This window comes from Marmota marmota, unplaced genomic scaffold (assembly GCF_001458135.2).
Source record: "Marmota marmota marmota unplaced genomic scaffold, marMar, whole genome shotgun sequence".
In the NCBI taxonomy this organism is placed as follows: Eukaryota; Metazoa; Chordata; class Mammalia; order Rodentia; family Sciuridae; genus Marmota; species Marmota marmota.
The window spans coordinates 10,932,674-10,955,404 of record NW_025999880.1 but is presented as its reverse complement, the minus strand read 5'-3'; the positions used below and the strand labels follow the sequence as shown (position 1 = coordinate 10,955,404).

At 35.1% G+C, this 22,731-nt stretch overlaps 1 protein-coding gene across 6 annotated transcripts in view; it reads right to left on the bottom strand.

Moving 5' to 3' along the window:
• The window catches only part of Spag9 (sperm associated antigen 9), an 85,830-nt gene that overhangs the window by 56,996 nt on the left and 6,103 nt on the right, over positions 1-22,731 (bottom strand). For 5 of the 6 annotated variants that reach the window (XM_048788923.1, XM_048788925.1, XM_048788935.1 and 2 more), the window contains exons 2-4: positions 22,131-22,281; positions 4,882-5,089; positions 4,232-4,331 (exon numbers count right to left, since the gene is read on the bottom strand). In XM_048788923.1, coding sequence (XP_048644880.1) covers positions 4,232-4,331; positions 4,882-5,089; positions 22,131-22,281 — 459 coding nt within the window. Of the gene's footprint in view, positions 1-4,231; positions 4,332-4,881; positions 5,090-12,607; positions 12,650-22,130; positions 22,282-22,731 lie in introns of all 6 variants that reach the window. The other variant, XM_048788916.1, reaches the window with a different exon arrangement.

The following is a 22,731-nucleotide window of genomic DNA, read 5'->3' as shown; positions in this document are numbered from 1 at the left end:
ATTCCCCCCACCCACCGCAAAAGAGAAGACTATTATGAAAGAGTCCAAACGAAAGAGTATGGGGACTGGGGCTGAGGCTCAGTGGTAGAGTGCTTGACTCACACATGTGAGGCACTGGGTTTGATCCTCAGCACCAAATAAAAAATAAATAATAAATAAAGATACTGGGTCCATCTGCAGTTGAAAAAATTAAAAATAAAAAAAAAAAGAGTATGTGAAGAAGGTGCTAACTCAAACAATGAGGCGGCAGCAGCAACACAGAAAAAAAAAAAAATTTCCAGAATAAGTATTGCATCCAAACAAGAACAGTAAGTGGTTTAAGAAGCAACCATTCAAGAACAAGGAAAAACTTGGGGCGAAGGGGAGAAAAAAATCAAGTTTTGCTTGAAATTAAATAAAAAATAGAGGAGATAGAAAAGAGGAAGCAGGAATGATGAGGATCAGTCCAATATGCTTGATATCTACCTAACAAATGTTCTAGAACAGGAGTAAGAAACAAAAATAAGGGGCTGGGGATGTGGCTCAAGTGGAAGTGTGCTCGCCTGGCATGCGCAGGGCGCTGGGTTCGATCCTCAGCACCACATAAAAATAAAAAAAATAAAGATGTTGTGTCCACCGAAAACTAAAAATAAATATTAAAAAAAAATTCTCTCTCTCTCTCTCTCTCTCTAAAAAAAGAAACAAAAATAAGGAGACATAGAGAATTTCTCATACCTGGGAGATAAGAATTTTCAGGTAAAAGGACTTAGTTTGTATAAGAAGATAAACCAAGTACAGATTAATGATTTTTTTTAAACAATCAAAAACCAAACAATAAGACCTAAAAGTTTCTGAAGAGTATATACAAAGACTTGTGAACCTAAATGGCACCACTTTGAACTCAACATGATAATGAAACCATATCTCTGCAATTCTAAAAAAAAAAAAAAAAGTTTTCCTACCTGTAATTCTATATCTAGTCAAACTATGAAACATATCTACAAATGATATTTGTCACAGTTCTCAAAAAAATTATAGCTCATGCATCCTTTGCCCAGAAAGCTGGTAAGAATAAGCACTGTAGAAATAAAGGCAGAAATCAAGAAGTGGGATGCTTTGGGAGCTAGGAAATAGAGAGAGGTGAAAGAGAATTCCTGGGGTTAATAATGAAGCATATCTCAGAACCAGAGCAAATACCGAAGTCCAGATTGATGAATGGCCAATAGAAGGCCACAGGAGGGAGAGCTCTAGAAAAGATTCTGGGTTTGGTCATAAGGATGTTTATACTTGAGAAATATACGGGGTGGGGGGGGCTGGTACTGTGGCTCAGTGGTAGTGCTTGCCTAGTATGTGTGAGGAACTGGGTTCAATTCTCAGCACCACATAAAAGCTCAGTGGTAGAGCGCCTGCCTACCACATGGGCTCAATCTTCAGCGAATTTAACCTCTAAGACTACAATAATTTCAGAAAAACACAAAGTTGAAAAGAAAGGAAATTAAACTATATTTCATTCTGTGGATAATCTGTGATTAATATTGGTAGTTATTATAATAATAGAAACAATGAGGGGCTAGGGTTGTGGCTCAGTGGTAGAGCACTTGCCTAGCATGTGTGAGGAACTGGGTTCAATTCTCAGCACCATATAAAAAAAATAAATAAAATAAAGGTACTGTGTCCAACTAAAAAATATTAAAAAAAGAAACAATGAATACTAGCAAAAGTTGAGATAGAATTATAATTCTACAGTATTATTTGACTTTAAAATTTCAGACACTTATTCTACTAAGAATAAAATTTAAGGCTAAGCCAAGAAAATGAGTCTCAAAGTTTGAGGACAGACTGGGCTACTTAGTGAGATCCTAACTCAAAATAAAATAAAAAAGGATTGTGGATGAGTTCCGTGGGAGTGTGTGTAAACATGTGTGAGGACCTAGGTTTAATCCCCACAACTGCAAAAATAAATACATAAATAAATACATAAATAAATAAATAAAAATTTAAAGAGGTCCAAAATATCAAAAGTTACAACAGATCCAAGCTATATAAATAAGTAGTTAAATTTATGCTTAGAAGAAGGTGAATTTCTTAACCAGTTTCAGCTGGGGTTGTGACTCAGTGGTAGAATACCTGCCTAGCATGCATGAGGCACTGGTTGTCCACCCCCTGTACCACATAATAAATAAACAAATAAAATAAAGATATTGTGTCCATCTACAACTAAAATATATATATTTTAGTTGTATATATATGTATATGTATGTGTGTGTGTGTGTGTATATATATATATATATATATATATATATATATATATATACACACACACACACATACATATATATATGCCAGTTTCATTTTTACACTCTGATTTCAGCTCTGTTTTTTGCTAGTTTGGTGATTTTGGATAAGTTACTATACTTTTCTGAGTTTCTTTATCTGTAAAATGAGGATGAAAACATCTACTTCATAAGGTTAGTGAAAATTACAACAGAATTATATAAAATAATGATGAAAACTATTAGTCAACTTTTGTTGAATGGGGTACTTTGCCTGTGATTTTATTTTTTGCAGTACTGAGAGTTGAATGCAGGGGCAGTCTAACACTGAGCTACAACTTTTTTATTTTTGAGACAGGGCCTTGCTAAATTGATTAGGCAAAGCCTCAATCTGTGATCCTTCTGCCTCAGCTTCCTAAATCGCTGGGATTATAAGGTATGTGCCATAGTACCTGGTTCACTTTGCCAATGATTTAAAGTACATTGGCTCTTTTAGTCCTCATAACTATCTGGGGTATTATTATAATCCCCTTTTACAGATAAAGAAACCTAAAATTCAAATCCAAGGCCAAGATTTGAACTCATACAGTCTTACTCTTAGGCGTATGTTTTTAACTTCTGTAGTGTAATGCACAATGGATTAGCAGAGATTAATAAATGGCATGTATTCTTTTTTTTAAAAAAAAATTTACTAGTTGTTGTTGGACCTGTATTTATTTTTATGTGGTGCCGAGTATCAAACCCAGTGCCTCACACAGGCTAGGCAAGTGCTCTACCACTAAGCCACAACCCCAGCCCATAAATGACATGTATTTTTATGGTCATTATTAATTAATTAAAAGATAAAATTTATGGAAGAAATCTGAATATAGTCAATAGCTTCTATCTGACATTTGCGAACATCAACATATTTCAGATAACCTTGATTAAGATGCTACCTAACCATTCTTAACCATTTTCTTCCACCATCAAACAGCCTTCTCCTGTAAAATGACACTGAAATGAGACTATTTTCTTTTAGTAATGGAAATTATTAGTTAAGGAAGGCAAAAGTACTTTCTCTTTTTCCTTATCTGGAGGAAGGAACAAAGGTTGCTCAAATTATTACTTCCTTCAACTCTCTTTTTTGTTTCCTCAAGTGTATAGAAAATACGGAATACCAGGCTGGGGATGTGGTTCAAGCAGTAACACGCTCGTCTGGCATGTGCGGGACACTGGGTTCGATCCTCAGCACCACATAAAAATAAAATAAAGATTTTGTGTCCACCGAAAACTGAAAAAATAAATATTAAAAAATTCTCTCTCTCTTCTCTCTTAAAAAAAAAAAAATATATGGAATACCTCTTAGTTTTCCTTTCCCACATCTACTATGGTACGAATGTGTCCCCTCCAAAATTTTGGTGTTGCCAATGTGATATTATTAAGAGGTAGTGCCTTTGAGTGATTAGGTCATGAGTGCTCCTCCCTCCTGAATGGATGAAGGCCCTCATAAAAGAGGCTTCACATGGCATTAGGCCAACTTGCCCTTCTGTCTTATGCCATGTGATGACACCACATTCCTCTCCTCCAGAGGATGCAGCAACAAGGTGTCATCTTGGAGGCAAAGAGTAGTCCTCACCAGACAAACAAAACTGCAGCACCTTGTTTTTGAACTTCCTAGCCTTCAAGCTGGAAGAGAATAAATCTCGTTTATAAATCTCTGTTTCTAAATTACTCAGTCTCAGATAGTGTTATAGCAGTACAAAACAAAGACACCATCCATCCCTGTACGCCAAATCCCTGATGCTGCAAGAGTAACATTTCACAGTTTAAACCATGTGTAATGTTCACTTTCAAGAACAGAAATTGGAATATAATACCAATATTTCTTCAGAAAAACATAAACTACTCTTGTCTGGTCACATGCCAAAGAATAGAGTGCTTATGATAAAAGTAAGGAAAAGGAAAGATAAAATGTCTTAATCTGACACTTTCAGTACCTTGAACCTTTGTATCCACTGAGATCTTTGTCCATATCCAATTCAGGAGTGGACTCAATGATTGCTTGAACTTCTGACTTCTCTTCATTTTCAGCAGAGCCTAAAGAAGGACATGATGAAATAAACAAAACGTGTATCATACATGCCTTCATATGCAAATCCTGTTGCTTTTATGGTTGTGAATATATCATTTAAATATTTTTAAAATGCAATCATTTTAAAAATGGGTTCTAGGAAACATAGGGTTAGCCAATGTCATACATTCAGTTAATAGTCAATCTCAGAAATTATTAAGTTTTCATTTGTGTTTCTTGAGGGGACATAGTGCAGTGGTGCAAGGCACTGCAAGGCACTGCTTCCATTTCTATGTAAGGGGTGAAAAATAGAGAAACTAAAGTAACAGATTAACATACTTAGGTAGAGGACAGAAAAGGGTTGTCCTCCTGCCTTTTAAGCTCTCTAGCCTCCCAACCCCCAATATCTCTTTCCAAAACTTTATTATCTCTTTAATGTTTATTTACATTAAATATAATGAATTATCTACCATCTTTATATATCTAAAGCAGGCAACACCCCAACACATTCTTCTCATTCCCACATCATCTGAGTTTTACTCAACACTTTGTTGATTAAGAACTAGGGTCACTTACCTGTAGATGCATTTCTAGTTTCTTGGGCTACCTGCACTTCAATATGTTTGCTTATGTCTGACTTATTTGGTGTGTCAGTACCCTTCACAGATCCTTCATTATCTTCCTTTAAGGGAGTATCAGGAGGAATTGCTGCCACATCTGAAGTAGCTATTGATGCTGGAGTGGTAGCTTTAGATCCACCTTGGCTAACATCAGAAAGTTCATCCTACAAATAAAGATAATTGAGGAGGCAATTTTAACTGAATAATTCATTCTAAACCACTTAGAAATCATCTAGGGGCTGGGAGCACAGCTCAGTGGTAGAGTGCATGCTTAGCATGCACAAGGCCCTGGGTGTAAACCCAAGCATTGGGGGAAAAAGAGTTAAGAAACAACTGTACTAGAGAAAGTCCTACCCCCTTTAAAAAAAAAAAAAAGAAAAAGAAAAGAAAAACAGGCAATGAAGAGTCACTGATTACCAATAAATAATCTGTCTAGATCATTTGCAAATAATATTTAAGAAGAACATATTTTTCCAAACATACATGAGATTTTTCTAAACAGAAAACTGGAAACTAAAGATGTATTAGTAATAAAATTATAAAACTACACAATCATTTGTTAATAATACTTTGTAACAGCCGCTCTAAAACAGCAATGAATTCAGCAATGATTCAGGACAGTTTTGTGATCTTAAAACATCCTGCCATCCAAATCACTTAAGTATTTGTCAAAAAGACAGATTCTAAATCCAACTCCCTACTTAATGCACCCAACTTTAACAGTGAGGTCAGGTTATCTGCAATTTTACAAGCAACTCAGGTGATTCATATACTCATTTAAATTTAATATAAACTACTATTCTAGGATCTCCAAATAGAGTTAAAGGGACACGTGTTCATATGAAAATGTATGCAAAATCTATGTACTGTAAATTTTTCTGAAAAAGAATGTACAGTTTTTAACAGATTTTCAAAAAGGTCCAAAATAATGAATTAAAAACTGTCCAATGGATATCAAGAATGATATAATTCTTTTAGAGCAAAGTACAAAGGTCTATGGAGAATAGAACATGACAAAAAGTCTACTTCTAAGCCAGGAATAGTGTAGTCCAGCTACTCAGGAGGCTGAGGCAGAAGAATCAGCTGAGCCTAGAAGTTGAGGGCCAACCTGAGAAACACAATGAGGTACTCTCTCTTAAAGAGGGAAGGAAAAAAAAAAAGTTTTACTACTGCTAAATAAGAACAAGGGTAAATTCAATAAATTTACCATTCACTAAATGTATGATCTCAGGTAGATTATACATTCTTTCTATATCTATATTCTGTAATCTGTATCTACTTTATAGGATTATTATAAGTTTTTCTATATACTAGTTTAGCAATGCACTTCATACATACTACATGTTTAAAACGTCAGCTGTTACAATTTCTCATGGTAATTATACTTACATAATTTAACAGTTCCCCTATACCCTATCCCAGCCTTTTTTTTTTTTTTCTTCTTTTTAACTGATGAGAAATGTAGAAAGTTAAAGGACGCAGAAAATTAAAGAACTGGTACATCCAGTGTGGAGTAATCCACTAAGATTCTGAAATATCACTCAGCACAATGGCAAACTCCTGTAATCTCAGCTACTCAGGAGGCTGAAACTGGAAGATCTCAAACTTGAGGCCAGCTGGGACAACTTAGAGAGACCTTGTCTCAGAATAAAATAAAAAGGGCTGAGGATGTAACTAAGTGGTGGAACATTTGCCTAGCGTACTGGAGGTCCTGAGTTTAATCCCCAGGAGCAGAGGATAAGGAAAAAAAAAAAAAGATTCTGAAATATTTTAGCTGTATTGGTAAATTTGGGTTCTAACACAAGGGTAAAACCGAAGTGTTTGCTTAAGACCCTTGGTTCCAGTACATTCTTGCTATTCTCAACTTTTAAAAATGACTATACTTGCACTTGTACAATAACTGGTCAGCTACGTTATTTTATCAATCATCATTTTGTGTATATCCATGGCAGACAATGATCCATTTACCAAAATAGAATTTCCACTTGGACTTTGAATCTATTAAAAGAAAAATAAAACAATATATCCATTTTAGAGTATAATATCTACTTAAAATGAATTTTCAGTAATACAGTAAAATGCTTATGTTACATTAGGAAGAAGTATACATTCTTCAAGAAATAGTTAAAGATGTACACATGCTGTCATTTATAACAGCAAAAAAATCCCAAACAAGTTTATAGAAACAGAGTAGAATGCCGGTTATTAGGAGCAGGGTGGGGAGAGTGGTATGGCAGGGAGGGAGAAATGAGGAGTTACTAACCAAAAGCCAGAAAATTTCACTTGAGCAAGATAATTAAGCTCTAGAGATCTATTGTACAATACTAGACAAAACTGTCAACAATAATATATTGTAGACTTAAAATTTAAAGAGGGTAAAACTCATGTTAGTGGTTCTTATCACAATAAAATACTGCAAACAACCTTAATGATTCAAGATAGGAGAATAAGCAAATTATGATACATTTGTACAACTGAACCCTATGCAGCAATTAAAATTGCGTTGAAGGGGTTAGGGGTGTAGCTCAGTGGTACAGCATTGGCCTAGCATGCACAAAACCTTGGGTTCCATCCCCAGCACCACAAACACACACAAAAAGAAAGTTTTGCAAATACAACATGGATTAATACATTTTTATAAAGCATCATCAACTAAAATAATATATTAGAATATAAAACAATATAAGAAGTATGGTCCCAAAGACTCTTTTGTTTTGTGCAATACTGGGGTTTGAAGAAGGGCACTCTACCACTGAATTATACTGGTAATAGGGGAGAATTTTCAAGAGTCAACAAAGAATGGAAACTTCAGACTTACAGCATATACTAAGAGCAGTAAATCTATATATGAATATATATGAATATATACCATAAATAAAATACAAAATATCAAAGATGTCTACTGCTAAGGTCTCAATGTTTGTCTGTCCTCCCCAAATTCGTATATTGAAACTTCAACATGATAATGTAAGGAGTGAGACCTTTGAGAGATGCTTAGATCTTGAGGCTAGAGCCCTCATGAGTACAAATATAATACCCCTATAAAGGACACCCCAGAGACAGTCTTAATCCTTCTACTGTGTACAGACAAAGCAAAAAGGTGCCATCTGAGAACCAGGAACTGTGCCCTCTGCAGACACTGAATCTGCCAGTATTGATCATAGACCTCCCAGTCTCCTATATCCCCAGCTCTTTTTTATTTTGAGACAGGGTCTCAAGTTGATGAGGCAGGCCTTGATTGCCTCAACCTTCCAAGTTGCTGACTAAGATTACAGGCCATAAGCCATCACTCCTGGCTCTTGGTCCCAAAGTTTTTTTAAAAGCATGTAAATCAACTAAGCATAGGGAATAAAATTTACTTTCTTTTTGTGACACTTTTTAGCTTTTCTGAAAATTTTTAATAGGCAACTGGTACTTTAAGGGGAAAAAGTAAATACATTCTAAACAAATTCAAATGAATAGAACTACATGAACTTTTCTTCAATTTGAGATAAAGTTTTGAGGGGGAAAAGCATTCATACTTATTTATACTTTTTATGAATAAAGAAAGCATTTTTAATGGCTTGCATTTAAGATTAACTTTGTGATCATCTGTCATCTTAATTACAATACTAACCATATGCTAATAAAGTTAGCTAAATTATACAATTATTTTCTTCTGTGGATCTCAAACACTGGACTTAATTCCAGTGAAAAGATAGACGATTCAAAGAAAGAAATAGTTTAATTCTCCATCATCTCCACCTTCCTTAAGTTAAAACATAAAACTGCTATTTCCTTGAGCTGATGATTGGCACCTAATATACAACACACAGAAGGAAGCCCTGAACTTAATCCCCCACATGGCAAAACAAAATAAACAAACAACAATAACAACAAAACTGTACTAAGTCAAGCAAATTATCTTGTTTAGAGTTGAGTCATAAACTTTGATAATAATGTTTCTGGAGCCAAAGAGGACTATAGAAAAGACAAGTAACTATAAGCCACCACCATCCCAGAATGACTCTTTGTCTTTGCTTTGATATGCACTCAATAAAAAATAAAAGTTCCGTATGGTGTGGTGATACACGTTTGTAATCCTAGCAGCTCAGGAGGCTGAGGCAGGAGGATTACAGTTCAAGGCCAGCTTCAGCAATTTAGCAAGACTATAAGCAATCCAATGAGACCCTTTCTCAAAATAAAAAATAAAAAGGGTTTGTTTCAGGGGTTGAGTGCCCCTGGTACCAAAAGAAAAGGGGAGGGTGGTGGATATTATTTGGTTCATCTAACAGCCTGGCTAATTCATATTTGTGTTATCATATACATGAATTCCCATCCTTCAAAGGTTCAGAATGTAACACATGTTTAAGAATATAAAACTCCATAGTCCTAATGAAAGCTCTCAAATCCATCAAGACTGTGGATTCAGAAAGTGTTATAGAATATCAAGTTCATCTATACTAAGAAAATGATATGCCTTTGAAACTATTTGAAAAAAAAAATAATTTGAGGTCAGTCTTGGACTTGACATTTCCCACTTAAATAAAAGTAGAGAAAATATTTCTTCTTTATCCTTACCATTCCAGCCATCAACACACTTCTTCCAAAGCCTGGTCATTGTCATCTTAAATTTTTTTTTTTTTTAATTTTTTTAATGTTTATTTTTTAGTATTTGGCGGACACAACATCTTTGTTTGTATGTGGTGCTGAGGATCGAACCCGGGCCGCACGCATGCCAGGCGAGCGCGCTACCGCTTGAGCCACATCCCCAGCCCAAATTTTTTAATTAATAATTAAAGAGTTAACAATATAAACTCATGGGCAAAAGCCCACTTTCCCAAATTCATTTATGAACCTGAATGCATGAAGTAAAAAGAGCCAGGAGAAAGGTGAACCTAAAACAGGAAAAGGACTATAATATCTCAGGGATCCAAAGATTTCAGGCTAGAAGGAAGTCGAAAATTAAGATCTCAAAAGAAAATGATATCCTAGGCTATCTGAATAACAAGATTTATGTATCAGTAATCTACTTCCACTTTTTACGTTTGCTGCACAAAAAGATTTTATGCTCTTTAAAACAAAGTCACTTCTGACAACTAGATCCCAGGGATGTAGCATGAGAAAGAAAAGCTCTGTATTTTAGGCAGATAGTTGTCAAAAGAGGTACTTATTTCTCCTCGGTCTCCCAGGCAGTGGTGATATAATACTCCCAAGATTATACTTAATTAGTCTTTGCTATAGCGTTTGGGCAGGGGCATGACATTCTTGTATTGTGTCTCCAACTAAAGACAGAATGAAAGCAACAAGCCCAAATACCTATGGCTAACATGTGGCTCTGTGGTAGAGCACATACCTAGCATTCATAAGGCCCTGAGTTCAATTCCAGGTGTCACCAAAACAAAAACAAAGGAACCAGAAAATTACAATGAAATGGTATCTTGCTCCAAATAGGATAGCTACTATTCAATTAAAAACACAGAGTAACAATCCTAGCAAGGATGTGAAGAAACTAGAATCCCTGAACACTGCTGGCAGAACTGTCAAAACAACACAACTGCTCTAGAAAACAATGTGGAGGTTCCTCACAATAATTTTTTTAAAAAATAAAACTACCATATCATCCAGCGATTTCACTTTGGATATATACTGAAAAGTGAAAAGGCGGTCTCAAAAGAGCTTATTTGTACAGTCACATTTGCACCATACGAGCTATTATTCACAGTAGCCAGGAGGTAGAAGCAACCCAAATTTGCCACTGATAGATGATTGTATAAATGAAAGGTGATACATACGATGGAATATTATTTGCCCTTAATAAAAAAAAAAAGAAATCCTACCACGCCCTGTCATATGGACGAGGACATTATGCTAAGTGAAATAAACCAGTCTCAAAAAGACAAATACAATATGATCCTATTTATATGATGTATCTAATACATGGGGTCAAATTCATAAAACAAGGTGTAATGGTGTTTTCAAGGTTGGAGGGAGGGAAATTACCATGTAACTGGTATAGAATTTTAGATATGCAAGGTGAAAAAGCTCTGAAATCTGTTTCACACTAATATGGATGTACTTAAAGATTATTAAGATGGTAAATTCTTTGTTGTTGTTTTTGGGTTTTTTTACCATAACCACAACAAAGACTCAATATTTTGGTTTCACTTGAGACACCATGGTTGAAACAATCTGGTCTTTGTATACATTTTCCTACTGGTATTATATATCAGGCTAAAAGTCTATAAGCCTTTCAAAATATTTTTAGTTGTTCCATTCATCAAATGGGTCATGCACTCAGTGCTAGGGTGAATATATATGTCATATGTTATCTGGCATTACACCATCACTATTTTCTAATAAACTACATGCATAATTATAGAAAGTAGATTATTCCATTAAGAACAGCTTACAAATACTACATGTTCCAATGTAGTGTTTTACCTAAGTAGCCTGCCTTCATTTGAAATAAGCTAAATAAAGGGCCAAGCAACTCTGTTAAATTTGTCTACCATTTATTTATTTGTTTGTTTGTTTGTTTATGGTACCAGGAATCAAACTCAGGAGCACTCGACCACTGAGCTACATCCCCAGCCCTATTTCATATTTTATTTAGACCCAGAGTTTCACTGAGTTGCTTAGCACCTTGCTTTTTCTGAGGCTGGCTTTGAACTTGTGATGCTCCTGCCTTTGCCTCCTGAGCTGCTGGGACTACAGGTGTGTGCCACCACACCCAGCTTAACCTTTCAGATTTTAAGGTTTTATAAGCTGAAAGTAAAGAAAAAATTACAATTAAGTAACTAGATCCATACAGGATGTCCTACTATAACACACACCATCTTATAATTTTATATTTACCTTTCTTTTTCTCCAAATAAGTCAGACTCTAAAGCAGTGGTTATTAAACACTCAATTTACAATTCTAAGGCACAACAATCACACAATTCTGTGTGTACATTCATTTTTTTGGAGTTTCATGTAAAAGAATTTGACCCAAAGAAACACTGAGAACCAAAACTCTAGACACTCATATATAGATAAAATATATTATAGGTGTAAACAATATTGCAGGATCAAAAGAATTCAGATTACTAAAGGAATGATAGGATTATCCTAAGGATATTCCTGGGGGGAATAAAGAATGTTATTTCAGTGTCAATGTTGAGGGGCTTCCATACAGACCTAGGTTAACTCCTGACGTAGCAGAGAAAGTCTTGTCTTTTTATTCCCCATATCCAACATACCAAGACTCACATGTACTAGGCTTTTAACAGTTGTTTGCTGAATAAAGCTGAAGAAACCTATTAAACTAGGGGAGCAATTCAAGGTAAAAAGACAACAAGGGCTGTCTCCAGGATCCATACAAAGTTAAGTACCTTTACCTTAAGGAAGATATTTGTACAAAGTGTACCAGTTTTCTTACCTAGAGCTGATAAGTGGAAACAGGCAGAATTTCCATAAGACTTACTTGCCCTTTCTTCTCCTTTATTTCAAAATATTTATTTTGGAGGAGGAATAAATTTCAAACTACAGTAAAACCCTGACAACTACTGTATAATAAATTATTTCTTTTGTATTTTAGTGAATAACATCAATAGTCTTCCAAACTGACCATATGATATTTTGAGAATAGCAGTTGAGGAAGTAACCAATAGTTAAACACTTTTATTTTTTTGTAAAATGTTTTTAAAGACCATTCTCACCTCCTGTTCTACAGCCTTCAGAGGTTCAGGACTATTGCTGACCTGGGAAGAGGGAAAGATTATAAAAGAAAAAAATTACGTATTTACTAGGTGTTAATATCTTTGGCTTATACTATCTCTTAGGCTACAATGTTCATCTCTCTATTATCTACTATATTTAAAATGAAAGTTTGGTTTTGTTTTGATTTCAAATAACCTCCTCTAAGACTCTAGTTTAAGTTATATTATGAAGTAAAATTCTGCATCAGAAGCTACCACTTAGATTAGAGTCTTACTATGTACTTTAATAAGCAGCTTTTCACTTAACCCTTTTTTCTACTTACACAACTCTATGAAATTTTCCTGACACTTATGTCAGTCACCTTGAATATTTAACTTAGTAAATATTAAAGGGTACTATACAGGCAGGTATGGTGGCACATGCCTGTAATCCCAGCAGCTTGGGAGACTGAGGCAGGAGGAATGCAGGTTCGAAGCCAGCCTCAGAAACTTAGCAAGACTGTAAGCAACCTAGTGAGAGCCTGTCTCAAAATAAAAAGTAAAAAGGGCTGGGGATGTGGCTCAGTGGTTAAGCGCCCCTAGGTTCAATCCCTGGTACCAAAATATAAATAAATAAAGTATATTATACTTAAAATATTCACTACAACCTCTTCTCCTATCTACCATCACTTCTACAAACAAGAGTACAAGTTTCAAACTCTTTTCCATAAACACATCTATTTATTCACATTCTTTATTTCTATATGTACCTTTTCCCTCTATGAAACAAAAGTATATCTCTTAAAGACAAAGCAACCTCAAGTTTTAAAAACTCTTGGGCTAGAAATTTATCAAAGTCTTTTTAGGAGATGGGGCTGTAGCTCAGTGGCACAGCGCTTGCCTTGCATGAGGCACTGGGTTCGATCCTCAGCACCACTTAAAAATAAAACAAATACAAATAAAATAAAGGCATTCCGTCTATCTACAACCTCAAAAAATTTTTTTTTAATCTTTGTGGAAGGTTACACTATAACTGCTAGTTCAGTCAATTCTAAAACAAACAAAAAACCCACAGACTGCCTCTCCCTTAATAGATACTATTTTTTCTAGCATTGTTGAGGTATAATTGAAAAGTAAGAATAGTATATAGTTAAGGTGTACAATTTGATATTTTGATATGTGTATACATTGTTGAAATGATCACCACAATGAAGTCAATTAACACATCCAGCCACTCAGTTACCACATGTATGCATACACACACACGATGAGAACACTTAATGCTTGTTTATATATTTAATTCTTGATTCTTGTCATTTTTATTCTCAGCTATTCACTTTATTAAAAACTAGGTAAACCGGGCATAGTGGCAGATGCCTGTAATCCTGCAGCTTGGAAGGCTGAGACAGGAGGATCACCAGTTCAAAGCCAACCTCAGCAACTTAGTGGGGCCTAGGCAATTTAGCAAGACCTTATCTCTAAATAAAATATAAAAAAGGGATGGGGATGTGGTTCAGTGGTAAAGCACCCCTGGGTTCAATCCCTAGTACAAAACAACAATAACAACAGCAAAAGACCGTAGGTAAAAAAAAAAACACATTGTTAAATAAAAAAGCAAGCTGCAGAAAAATACTTCAGAGTCAGGAGCGGAGGTGCACACCTGTAATCCCAGAGGCTCGGGAGGCTGAGCCAGGAAGATCTCAAGTTCAAAGCTAAGGCTTTAGCAAAAGCAAGGCACTGAGCAACTCAGTGACACCCTGTCTCAAAATAAAATACAAGATAGGGCTGGGGATGTGGTTCAGTGGTCAAGTGCCCCTGAGTTCAACCCCTGGTCCCCACCCTCTGACCCCCAAAAAAGAAAGAAAAAGAAAAATACTTGAGAGCATAAACCCAATTTTCTTAGAAAGTTTTTATGAGAATGTGTTATCTATGTGCATCCGTGAAGAATAAGGTGTAAAGGATACATTGACTAAATTTACAATGACTGGGGGAAGAAACTTTCCATTTTTTACTTTATGTTCTTCAGTATTACTAAAAACCGTAAACTGAATTAATGCAACTTTTAAAAACACATTATTAACTCCGCTTTGTAAAATATTTAGGCTTTGAGCACCTCAATATCATTTCTAGTAGATGACACTGTGTCTGAAAGACAGCATAAATAAATTGTGTGTGTTTGTGTGTATTGCTAAGGATGGAACCCAGGGCCTCATGTATGGCAGGCAAGCACTTTAGCACTGAGCTACCTCCTCAGCACAGTAAATATTTTTGGATGTGAAATAGCATGGTAGTTTTTCTTCAATAAGAAATGTTTAAAAAACAACCTTTTCTTACTCTAAATATTAAATATTACTAAGTATTCAATAAATATATATGTTCCAATTACTTCAAAAGATGCCACATTCAAAATATAAACTTTATAAACATTATCATTTTCAAAGTGTTGCTTATTTCAAATTTTCCCTCATTTTTACTGGTGCATTATATAGTTGTACATATTGATGGGACTGTTACATATTCGTTCATGCACACAATATAATTTAGCCAATATCTATTTATATTTTTATCAATTTTTACTCTCAATATATGTAAGCATATTGTTCAACACGAGTACAACTAATATTCAACAAAACTTACTTATAAACACCTACTGATATTCCATTTCCCTTTCCCCAAGTAAAAGTTTAAAAGAGAAGAAAATACAAAATAATCAAAGAACTAAGTCTTTATACTTTTTTCCCTTCAAACAGTAAGGATCAGCTATGGGTGGCTCCTCAAGTTATCAAATGAGAATATATGTAAGAAAACAGCTGCAAACAAATATTGAGATTATAGAACAAATACCTTATCCACACTCACAAGCAAAAGTAGTATGAAATATCACAAAACTTTTTTTCTTAAAATTCTTTTATTTTACCCTCTTATAAAACAGTAGTATAAACATCTAAAAGGAGGTTATACAGGGTTATAAACTAATGGGAAAACCCAACATGAGCAACAACAACAAAAAAAGGGGGCTCAGATGCAATCACATTCCAAGAAATAAGAATACTAAGTGCCTAGATCTTGGTTTCTAAATACCATTCTTCAATATAAGGAACCGGGGAACCTGGAGAAGATGCTGACTGCAGAGCTGAGGTGGGGAAAATACAAGAGCCTAGAGCAACTTACGGTGCCAGTAAGGAAGAAAAGAAGTATTCAAAAAAAAAAAAAAGGTGGCTGGATTATGGCTCAGTGGTAGAGTGCTTGCCTCTCAAGTGTAAGGCACTGGGTTTGATCCTCAGCACTATATAAAAATAAATAAAAGGTATTGTATCCATCTACAACTTAAAAAAAAAAAAGGGATGTGTTGAAAGATTAAAGAAACCAACCTGAAATAACTCCCAATGTCTAAAGCTGGATTGATTTGAGAAACCAAATAAATGATAAGATTGCATAGTCCACAAAATAAAAAATATATACACTGAGTCCAAATTTAAGAAAAGGAAGAAGACAGGGAAGGAAGATGTCAGCAACTTCTTACAGAAGTATTCCAATTAATATATGTAGGGTGAAGAAAAAAGAAATAACCATTTGTAGTATTTTACTAATAATTTTGGTAGAAAGATCTACTGATGGATGTTAAAAGTTTGAGAAGAAACAGAAAATTTGTAGTCTTGAAGTATATCCACTAAAATATTATTTAATTATAAATGGAAAAATATTTATTTTACAATGGAGACATCCAATTGGTTGAACAGAGTGATCAAAGCTAACATTACCACCAATAACATTGACGTTATAGTATTTACCTCCTGATATGATTCATTTAAAAAGGCATATAGCATCTATGATATTCTTGCCAAAAACAGAAAAACGGACAACTGTATAACCTCAATCTGATCATGAGAAATCATCAGAGAAGCCCAATGAAAAGATGTTCTACAAAATAATCAACCAGTATCCTTCAAAAGTCTCAAGGTCATGAAAGAATTGTCATGTCCAAGAAATTAATATTTGACAACTAAAAGAAACATGGGATCCTAGATTGGATCCTGGAACAGAAAAAGGACAAACAGTGGAAACTCTAACACAAACCTGTAGTTTAACTCATAGTATCATACCAAAGTTAATTTCTTATTTTGAAAATTGTACTATAGTTAGTTTACATTTAGAGAAGCTGGGTGAAAGGTCTGTTGAACTCTACTATTTTTGCAACTTTTCTGTAAGTCTAAAATTATTTTTAAAAAAAAGGTTTTAAAAACTTTTAATTATTTAAAAATTTAAAATTACACATGCATTTAAAAATAGGAATCTTTAATATCAGAAAACAAGAAAAAAATGGTTCAACTATTATTAAGATTCGAGTTTATGAAGACTAAAGAAACAGGAACAATTTTAGAACTTAACCACAAATGGAGGAGGATGGAAAATTCTTTTCAGTAAGAATGCTGGCTCTGTTGAGACATTTCCTGTTCTGTATGCTAAGCACATCCCCTGAAGAATGCAGCACACATTGACCACTGGCTTTACATACCAAACTCTGCTAACAAGGGCTTCTCACAGCAGTATGACCAAAGTATTTCAAATCATATGTTTTGGTTTTTAGTATTTATTTTTTAGTTGTAGTTGGACATAATACCTTTATTTTATTTTATTTTCATATGGTGCTGAGGATCAAACCCCAGGCCTCACACATGCTAGGCAAATGCTCTACCACTGAGCCACAACCACAGCCCCTCAAGTCATATAGTTTTTAAAAGAACACTTTAAAAGTTATGTAAGTAGTTACCAATCTAATTGCTTTTTAATTAGCTAAAATTGTTGCCCTCCATTTTAAAATTCACATTCTACTAATAATCAACAACCCAGGATACTCTTCAAAGAAAAAAATATTACTTTTTTGGAGAATGTATAACTGTGTGGGAGTACACATATATATTATCCCATCTATATAATTTTCATACTTTCCCCAATACTTTTTACTGCAGCATTGTTTATAATAGCAAAGACTAGGAAAACAAAGGTGTCCCATTCAATGAAGATTTAAACTACAGATAGGCATGAGTAATCCACTTCCTCTGCTTATCTTCTCAAGTTCCAATGGTCTTTCTTTACTCATCTTCAATTTCTCCTGCTATTGAACTTTTCTAGGCTCACAAATAATCTAGTCACTCCCATTCTCTACCTTCTACCATGCAAACCTCCACCTCCACCTCAAGTTATTCTTTTACTCTCCTCCCACCATAACCACCTTTCTTGAGCAGGCTATCCTTACCATGATCTTCTTTTACAATTCACATTCATTCCTATTACTGGCCCTGCAACTCAAACTGTTTAAACCTACACCTGAAAATTTACAAATTCAGTCTCATTCTGCTTGACTTCTGTATACCAACTGATCTTGGAGACAACTCCTTCTATTCGCTTATCCCTGACTGCCAGGGATGAAGTTCTTACTACAACCCCTGACAATGCCCTTCTCTTCCTGAGCATCCTCCTCTTCTCCATTCCAGCTGCCCCTCCCCCCAAACACACACACACACACACACACACACAAGCACGCACACGCACACGCGCGCGCACCCACACACGATGCTTTCCTTACTTGCTCAGGTTCTGAAGCCCTCTGCCTGGCCCCTTTGCTTGGGTAGGTTCTTTCATCCTGCTTAGGATTTCACACCCCAAAGCCAGGCTGCCCCACTGCAGGGGTGTCCTTTAAACTGCTGGGCCCCACATGGAAACCCACCTAACCTTGCTTGAGTTATAATACTTGCTCCACCCTGCCCCACCTTACAGACACCAACCTTGCTCTGCACTACCTACTGGCTTTGGGACTGAATTGTGCAGAAAGGAACGGGTAACGGAAGATAAAGCAATACTACATCATTAGAGCTTTATAGTAGGTTTTAATATTTGGCAAGGCAAGTTCCTATGCTACTTCTTCAGGTTTGTCTTGGTTACATTTGACCTTTTGTTCTCTGATTTCTTCTTGTTTTGGCATCTTATTCATGAATATAATTCAGTTCCATTAAAAAAACAAAACAAAATACCTCATCCCAACAATTTTTTTTGCCCATCCCCACCCTTAGGACTTAAAACAACAACAGCAGCAGCAAATTTGGTCATTTGATGTCTATTCTATCAGAAGTCCCCCAGTAAAAAATTTCTTTTAATGATACAACATATGTAAAACTCCTTTCTACTTTGAACTAATCTTAAAGCTCAATTTGACAATCATCAATAGAGTATCAAGTGAGGCTTCATGCAAGCTGGCCTTGAAAGAGGGTATTTCTCCTGGTAGGCAAACTAGGAAGAAAAGTATTGAATACAGTCTTGAGTCAGGGAGGAATCAAGGTTGGAGATTCAAATTTGTGAACACCCACATGTAGACGACATTCGCAGACATGGAACTTGACTTACCTAGATTAAGAGATGGGCTGAGTTATGTGCCCTGTGATATTCTAACATTTAGAGGACAAAAAGTAGAAGAAACCATCAGGGGAAAAGGGGCAGGAAAAAAAACAATGAGAGGGGGTGGTTGTATCCTGGAAGCAAACTGGAAGAAACTTTTCAAGAAGTTTAATGTATTTGAATGCTGCTAACAAGGTAAGGCCAGAGAATCTTCTACTAGACTTGGAAAGAGGGATGTTTTAGGAAACCTTTGACAAAAGGGATGTTGGTACAGGAGATAGGATTCAAAAATCTGAGATGAACCAGACAAAGAAAAATACAACAAAACTTCAAACACACAAGTATGTCTCCAGCCCAGGGTCTTACAGTTGCTATCTCATCTTCCTCACACACTTATTTCTCCAGACCATTCCATACACCTACCTGCACATCCCCATGCCGTCACTCTAAAATAAACACCTTTCCCTACTGACTACTCTCTAGCTTACCTTGCTTTCTTAATAGCACTTAACAATACTTGCAGTGCTATTATTTAACTTATGTTTACTTGTTTGTTGATTTCCACAGAATGTGATAAATCAAGAAATATGTATAAATTCTTTTTTTTAAGAAGTTTCTAGGCACATATCATTCCTAGAAAACCCACTGAATTATTTATAATCTCACTAACCACAAGGCTCCCACAATGGGAAATTTCAATATAGCAACAAAGATAGTCCGTAACTTTATAGTCTCCTTTATTGTTTTTTTTTCCTCTACAAAGTTTTCTAATATTTTGTTTTCCATTTCCTTAACTCATGTGGTTTTATTACAGAATATTTTCACCTTAAACTTATTTACCGAAAGAGTGCTAGTAAAATGAATGTTAATTATAATTTTAACTTTTGATATTTTTCCCATTTATTTTAATGCCTCAAACATAGCTAGTTCATCCCCAAAGTTCTCAGGAGAAATGAGAATAGCAGGATATTTTAAATTAGAGATAGTCTAGTTCAATTCCTGAATCACATGGAAGCCAAGATGAGAGAGTATGTGACATGCCTGGGATAGGGTCTACCAGTAAATTCAGTCCTTGTCACTTAGGCCTTGGTAAAGTTAGAGAAAAACATCTGATTATAAGGGTTTAGGCGAAAAATAAAATAAGTCCTAATTATTAATAAGCATATTTTGCAAACAGGACTTGTGCCATTTTACAATGTACCATCTTGTTCCTGAAAACTGTTAGCTTTAAAATAGTTGCCATATGCTATGTGTGTGTATGTATGTATGTATGTATGTGTGTGTGTGTAGATATCTATATCTATATATATCTATATCTATATCTATCTATCTATATATATATATATAATTTTTCTGTAAAGATGGACACGATATCTTTATTTATTTTATTTTTTATGTGGCACTGAGGATCAAACCCAATGCCTCATGTGTGTGAAGCAAGCTCTCTACCGCTGAGCTATAACCCCAGCCCCCGGTATATATTTTTGATATACTAAAAGTATCCCTCCTACTTAATTTTGTTTTGGGAAAGGGGATATGGCAAGTGGGCGATGGGTATTTTGAAAATCTACTAAACCTACAGGCAGGCTAAAAAAAGCCAGTATGGCTGTGGGAGTAAAAACTGAGAGTGTTTCCTAGTGTTTCCACAGTGGAGTAATATTAAACATAATTGGCTTCTAACAAATTGAGCAAGAAGGGGGAAAAAATGGGGCAAACCTTAATGTTGAAAATATTTTTAAATGGGACAAGAGCTACCAAATATTTGCTATGTGCTTACTGTTTTAAGAACATTCCAAAGGTCAACAGCATTAGTTTGAATGTTTCTACCAACTGAAGCTGAGAGAAAAACCATTTTATCCTAAAAGATACTTTCTAACATTTAAAACATAAAATTCATTAGAAAAACATGTTCTCAGTACACATTTATATATTGTCTATAATATGCTAGCTATACATTCTTCCAAGTGCCAGGGATACAGATGAAATTTATGTTCTCAGTGGAGAGAATATAGTAAAGTAAACAATGTGAGGGAGCAGTGATGCATACCTTTAATCTTACCTAATAAGCACTAAGAATCACAAGTTCAAGACCCTGTTCTCAAAAAATCAAATAAAAAGGGCTAGAGGTGTAGCTCAGTGTTAGTATGCATAGTATGCATGAGGCCCTGGGTTCAATCCCCAGTTGGGGGGAAATGGAGAAGGATAAACAAGTAAATGACAGTATTTTAGAAGATAGTGAGTGATATCTTTAAGTACTAAGGTCATGATAAGGATTATGGAAAAAATACAGCATGAAAAGGAAATTATATACAACTAATTCATTTGTATTCAAAACAAATGGCCTCTTTGCATTACAGAGAGTTGATTATATAATGTAACAAGGCATTTTTATAATCAATATTCCTTTCATAAATGTCCTATTTTATAAAATATAGAACTTTAAATTTTTGTTTATTTTCTGAAACAGGGTCTCATTATGCTGCACAGGCTGGTCTCAAACTCCTGGGCTCAGGTTACCCTCTTGACTCAGCCTCCTGAGTAGCACAGGTTACAGGTGTCACCATCAGCCCAGTTACAATGCACTTTTGTACATTACTTTATAAAGTGGTTTGAGAAAGTAACAGTGGTTTGTTTTTACATCTTTTCTTTTCTCGTGATGAACACGACCTTGAGCATGTTAGGCAAGTGTTCTACCACTGAGCTATACCTTTGGCCCTTGTTTTGTTTTTAGAATGAAGCCCTACTAAATTATCAAGTTTCTACCAGTGAACCAAGGATTTTGGGTGACAATGATTTTTAACTATAAAAAACATAATGAGGGGCTGGGGTTGTGGCTCAGGAGTACAGTGCTCACCTAGCACATGCGAGGCCCTGGATTTGATCCTCAGCATACTAAAATTAAAAAATAAAATAAAAATAAAGGTATTGTGTTCAACTACAACTAAAAAATAAATATTAAAAAAATGAGGTTCATTAATCATCCCACCCTAAATTCATATTATGTATGTAGCCTAATTAATTTTGTTATTACTAATAAAGATATAACAATGTTTAACCTTGTTTTTCTATGTAACTTGAAATAGGATGATAGAAAACTAACCCTGGAAAGAGCGCATTTCTAACTTAAATATTTCCACAAAATAAAGCTTACCTTCAGACTGGTATGAGAACGTGGTTGACTTAATTCTTGAAATTTCCATTGCTCTGATCCTGGGGTCTCACCTCCTTTCTGAGTGTCAGGTGTAAGCAATCCATCTCCAGCAGGTAATGGAAAAATTCCTAAGGATATAGGGCGTTCTTTTCTATTTGGAGAGGGGAGAAAAAAATTAGCAATAATTTATTTTTATTGATCATGACTATAAGTCATAAACCTGAATTGTCACTGCTTTGGGATTGATCCTCTTAAATAATATTGTCTGTCCATTTGAACAGGTAGACCTACCAAGGAGAAAGGACACTTTCAGAAGTTTAAATTCGTTCTCAAAAATTAACTAAGAAGAGTGTCAAGAAACTGTTTAGAAAATCTCACATGTTACTGATAAGATTCTTGCCCAGAATGCAGTGTTCTGGTCTGGTGAGTTTTTAATCATGCTTAGAGTAGCAATAGGTGGATGCACAACCTCCTCCTTTGGAAGTGAGCCCAACTCCTGCACTTAGACTTTCCAAATCCTCACACTAATCCCTGCATGTTTACTGAAGCCTTTTCAAGGTATCCTTTTTGGTCTAGAGGAAAATCATTACATTATTTGAAT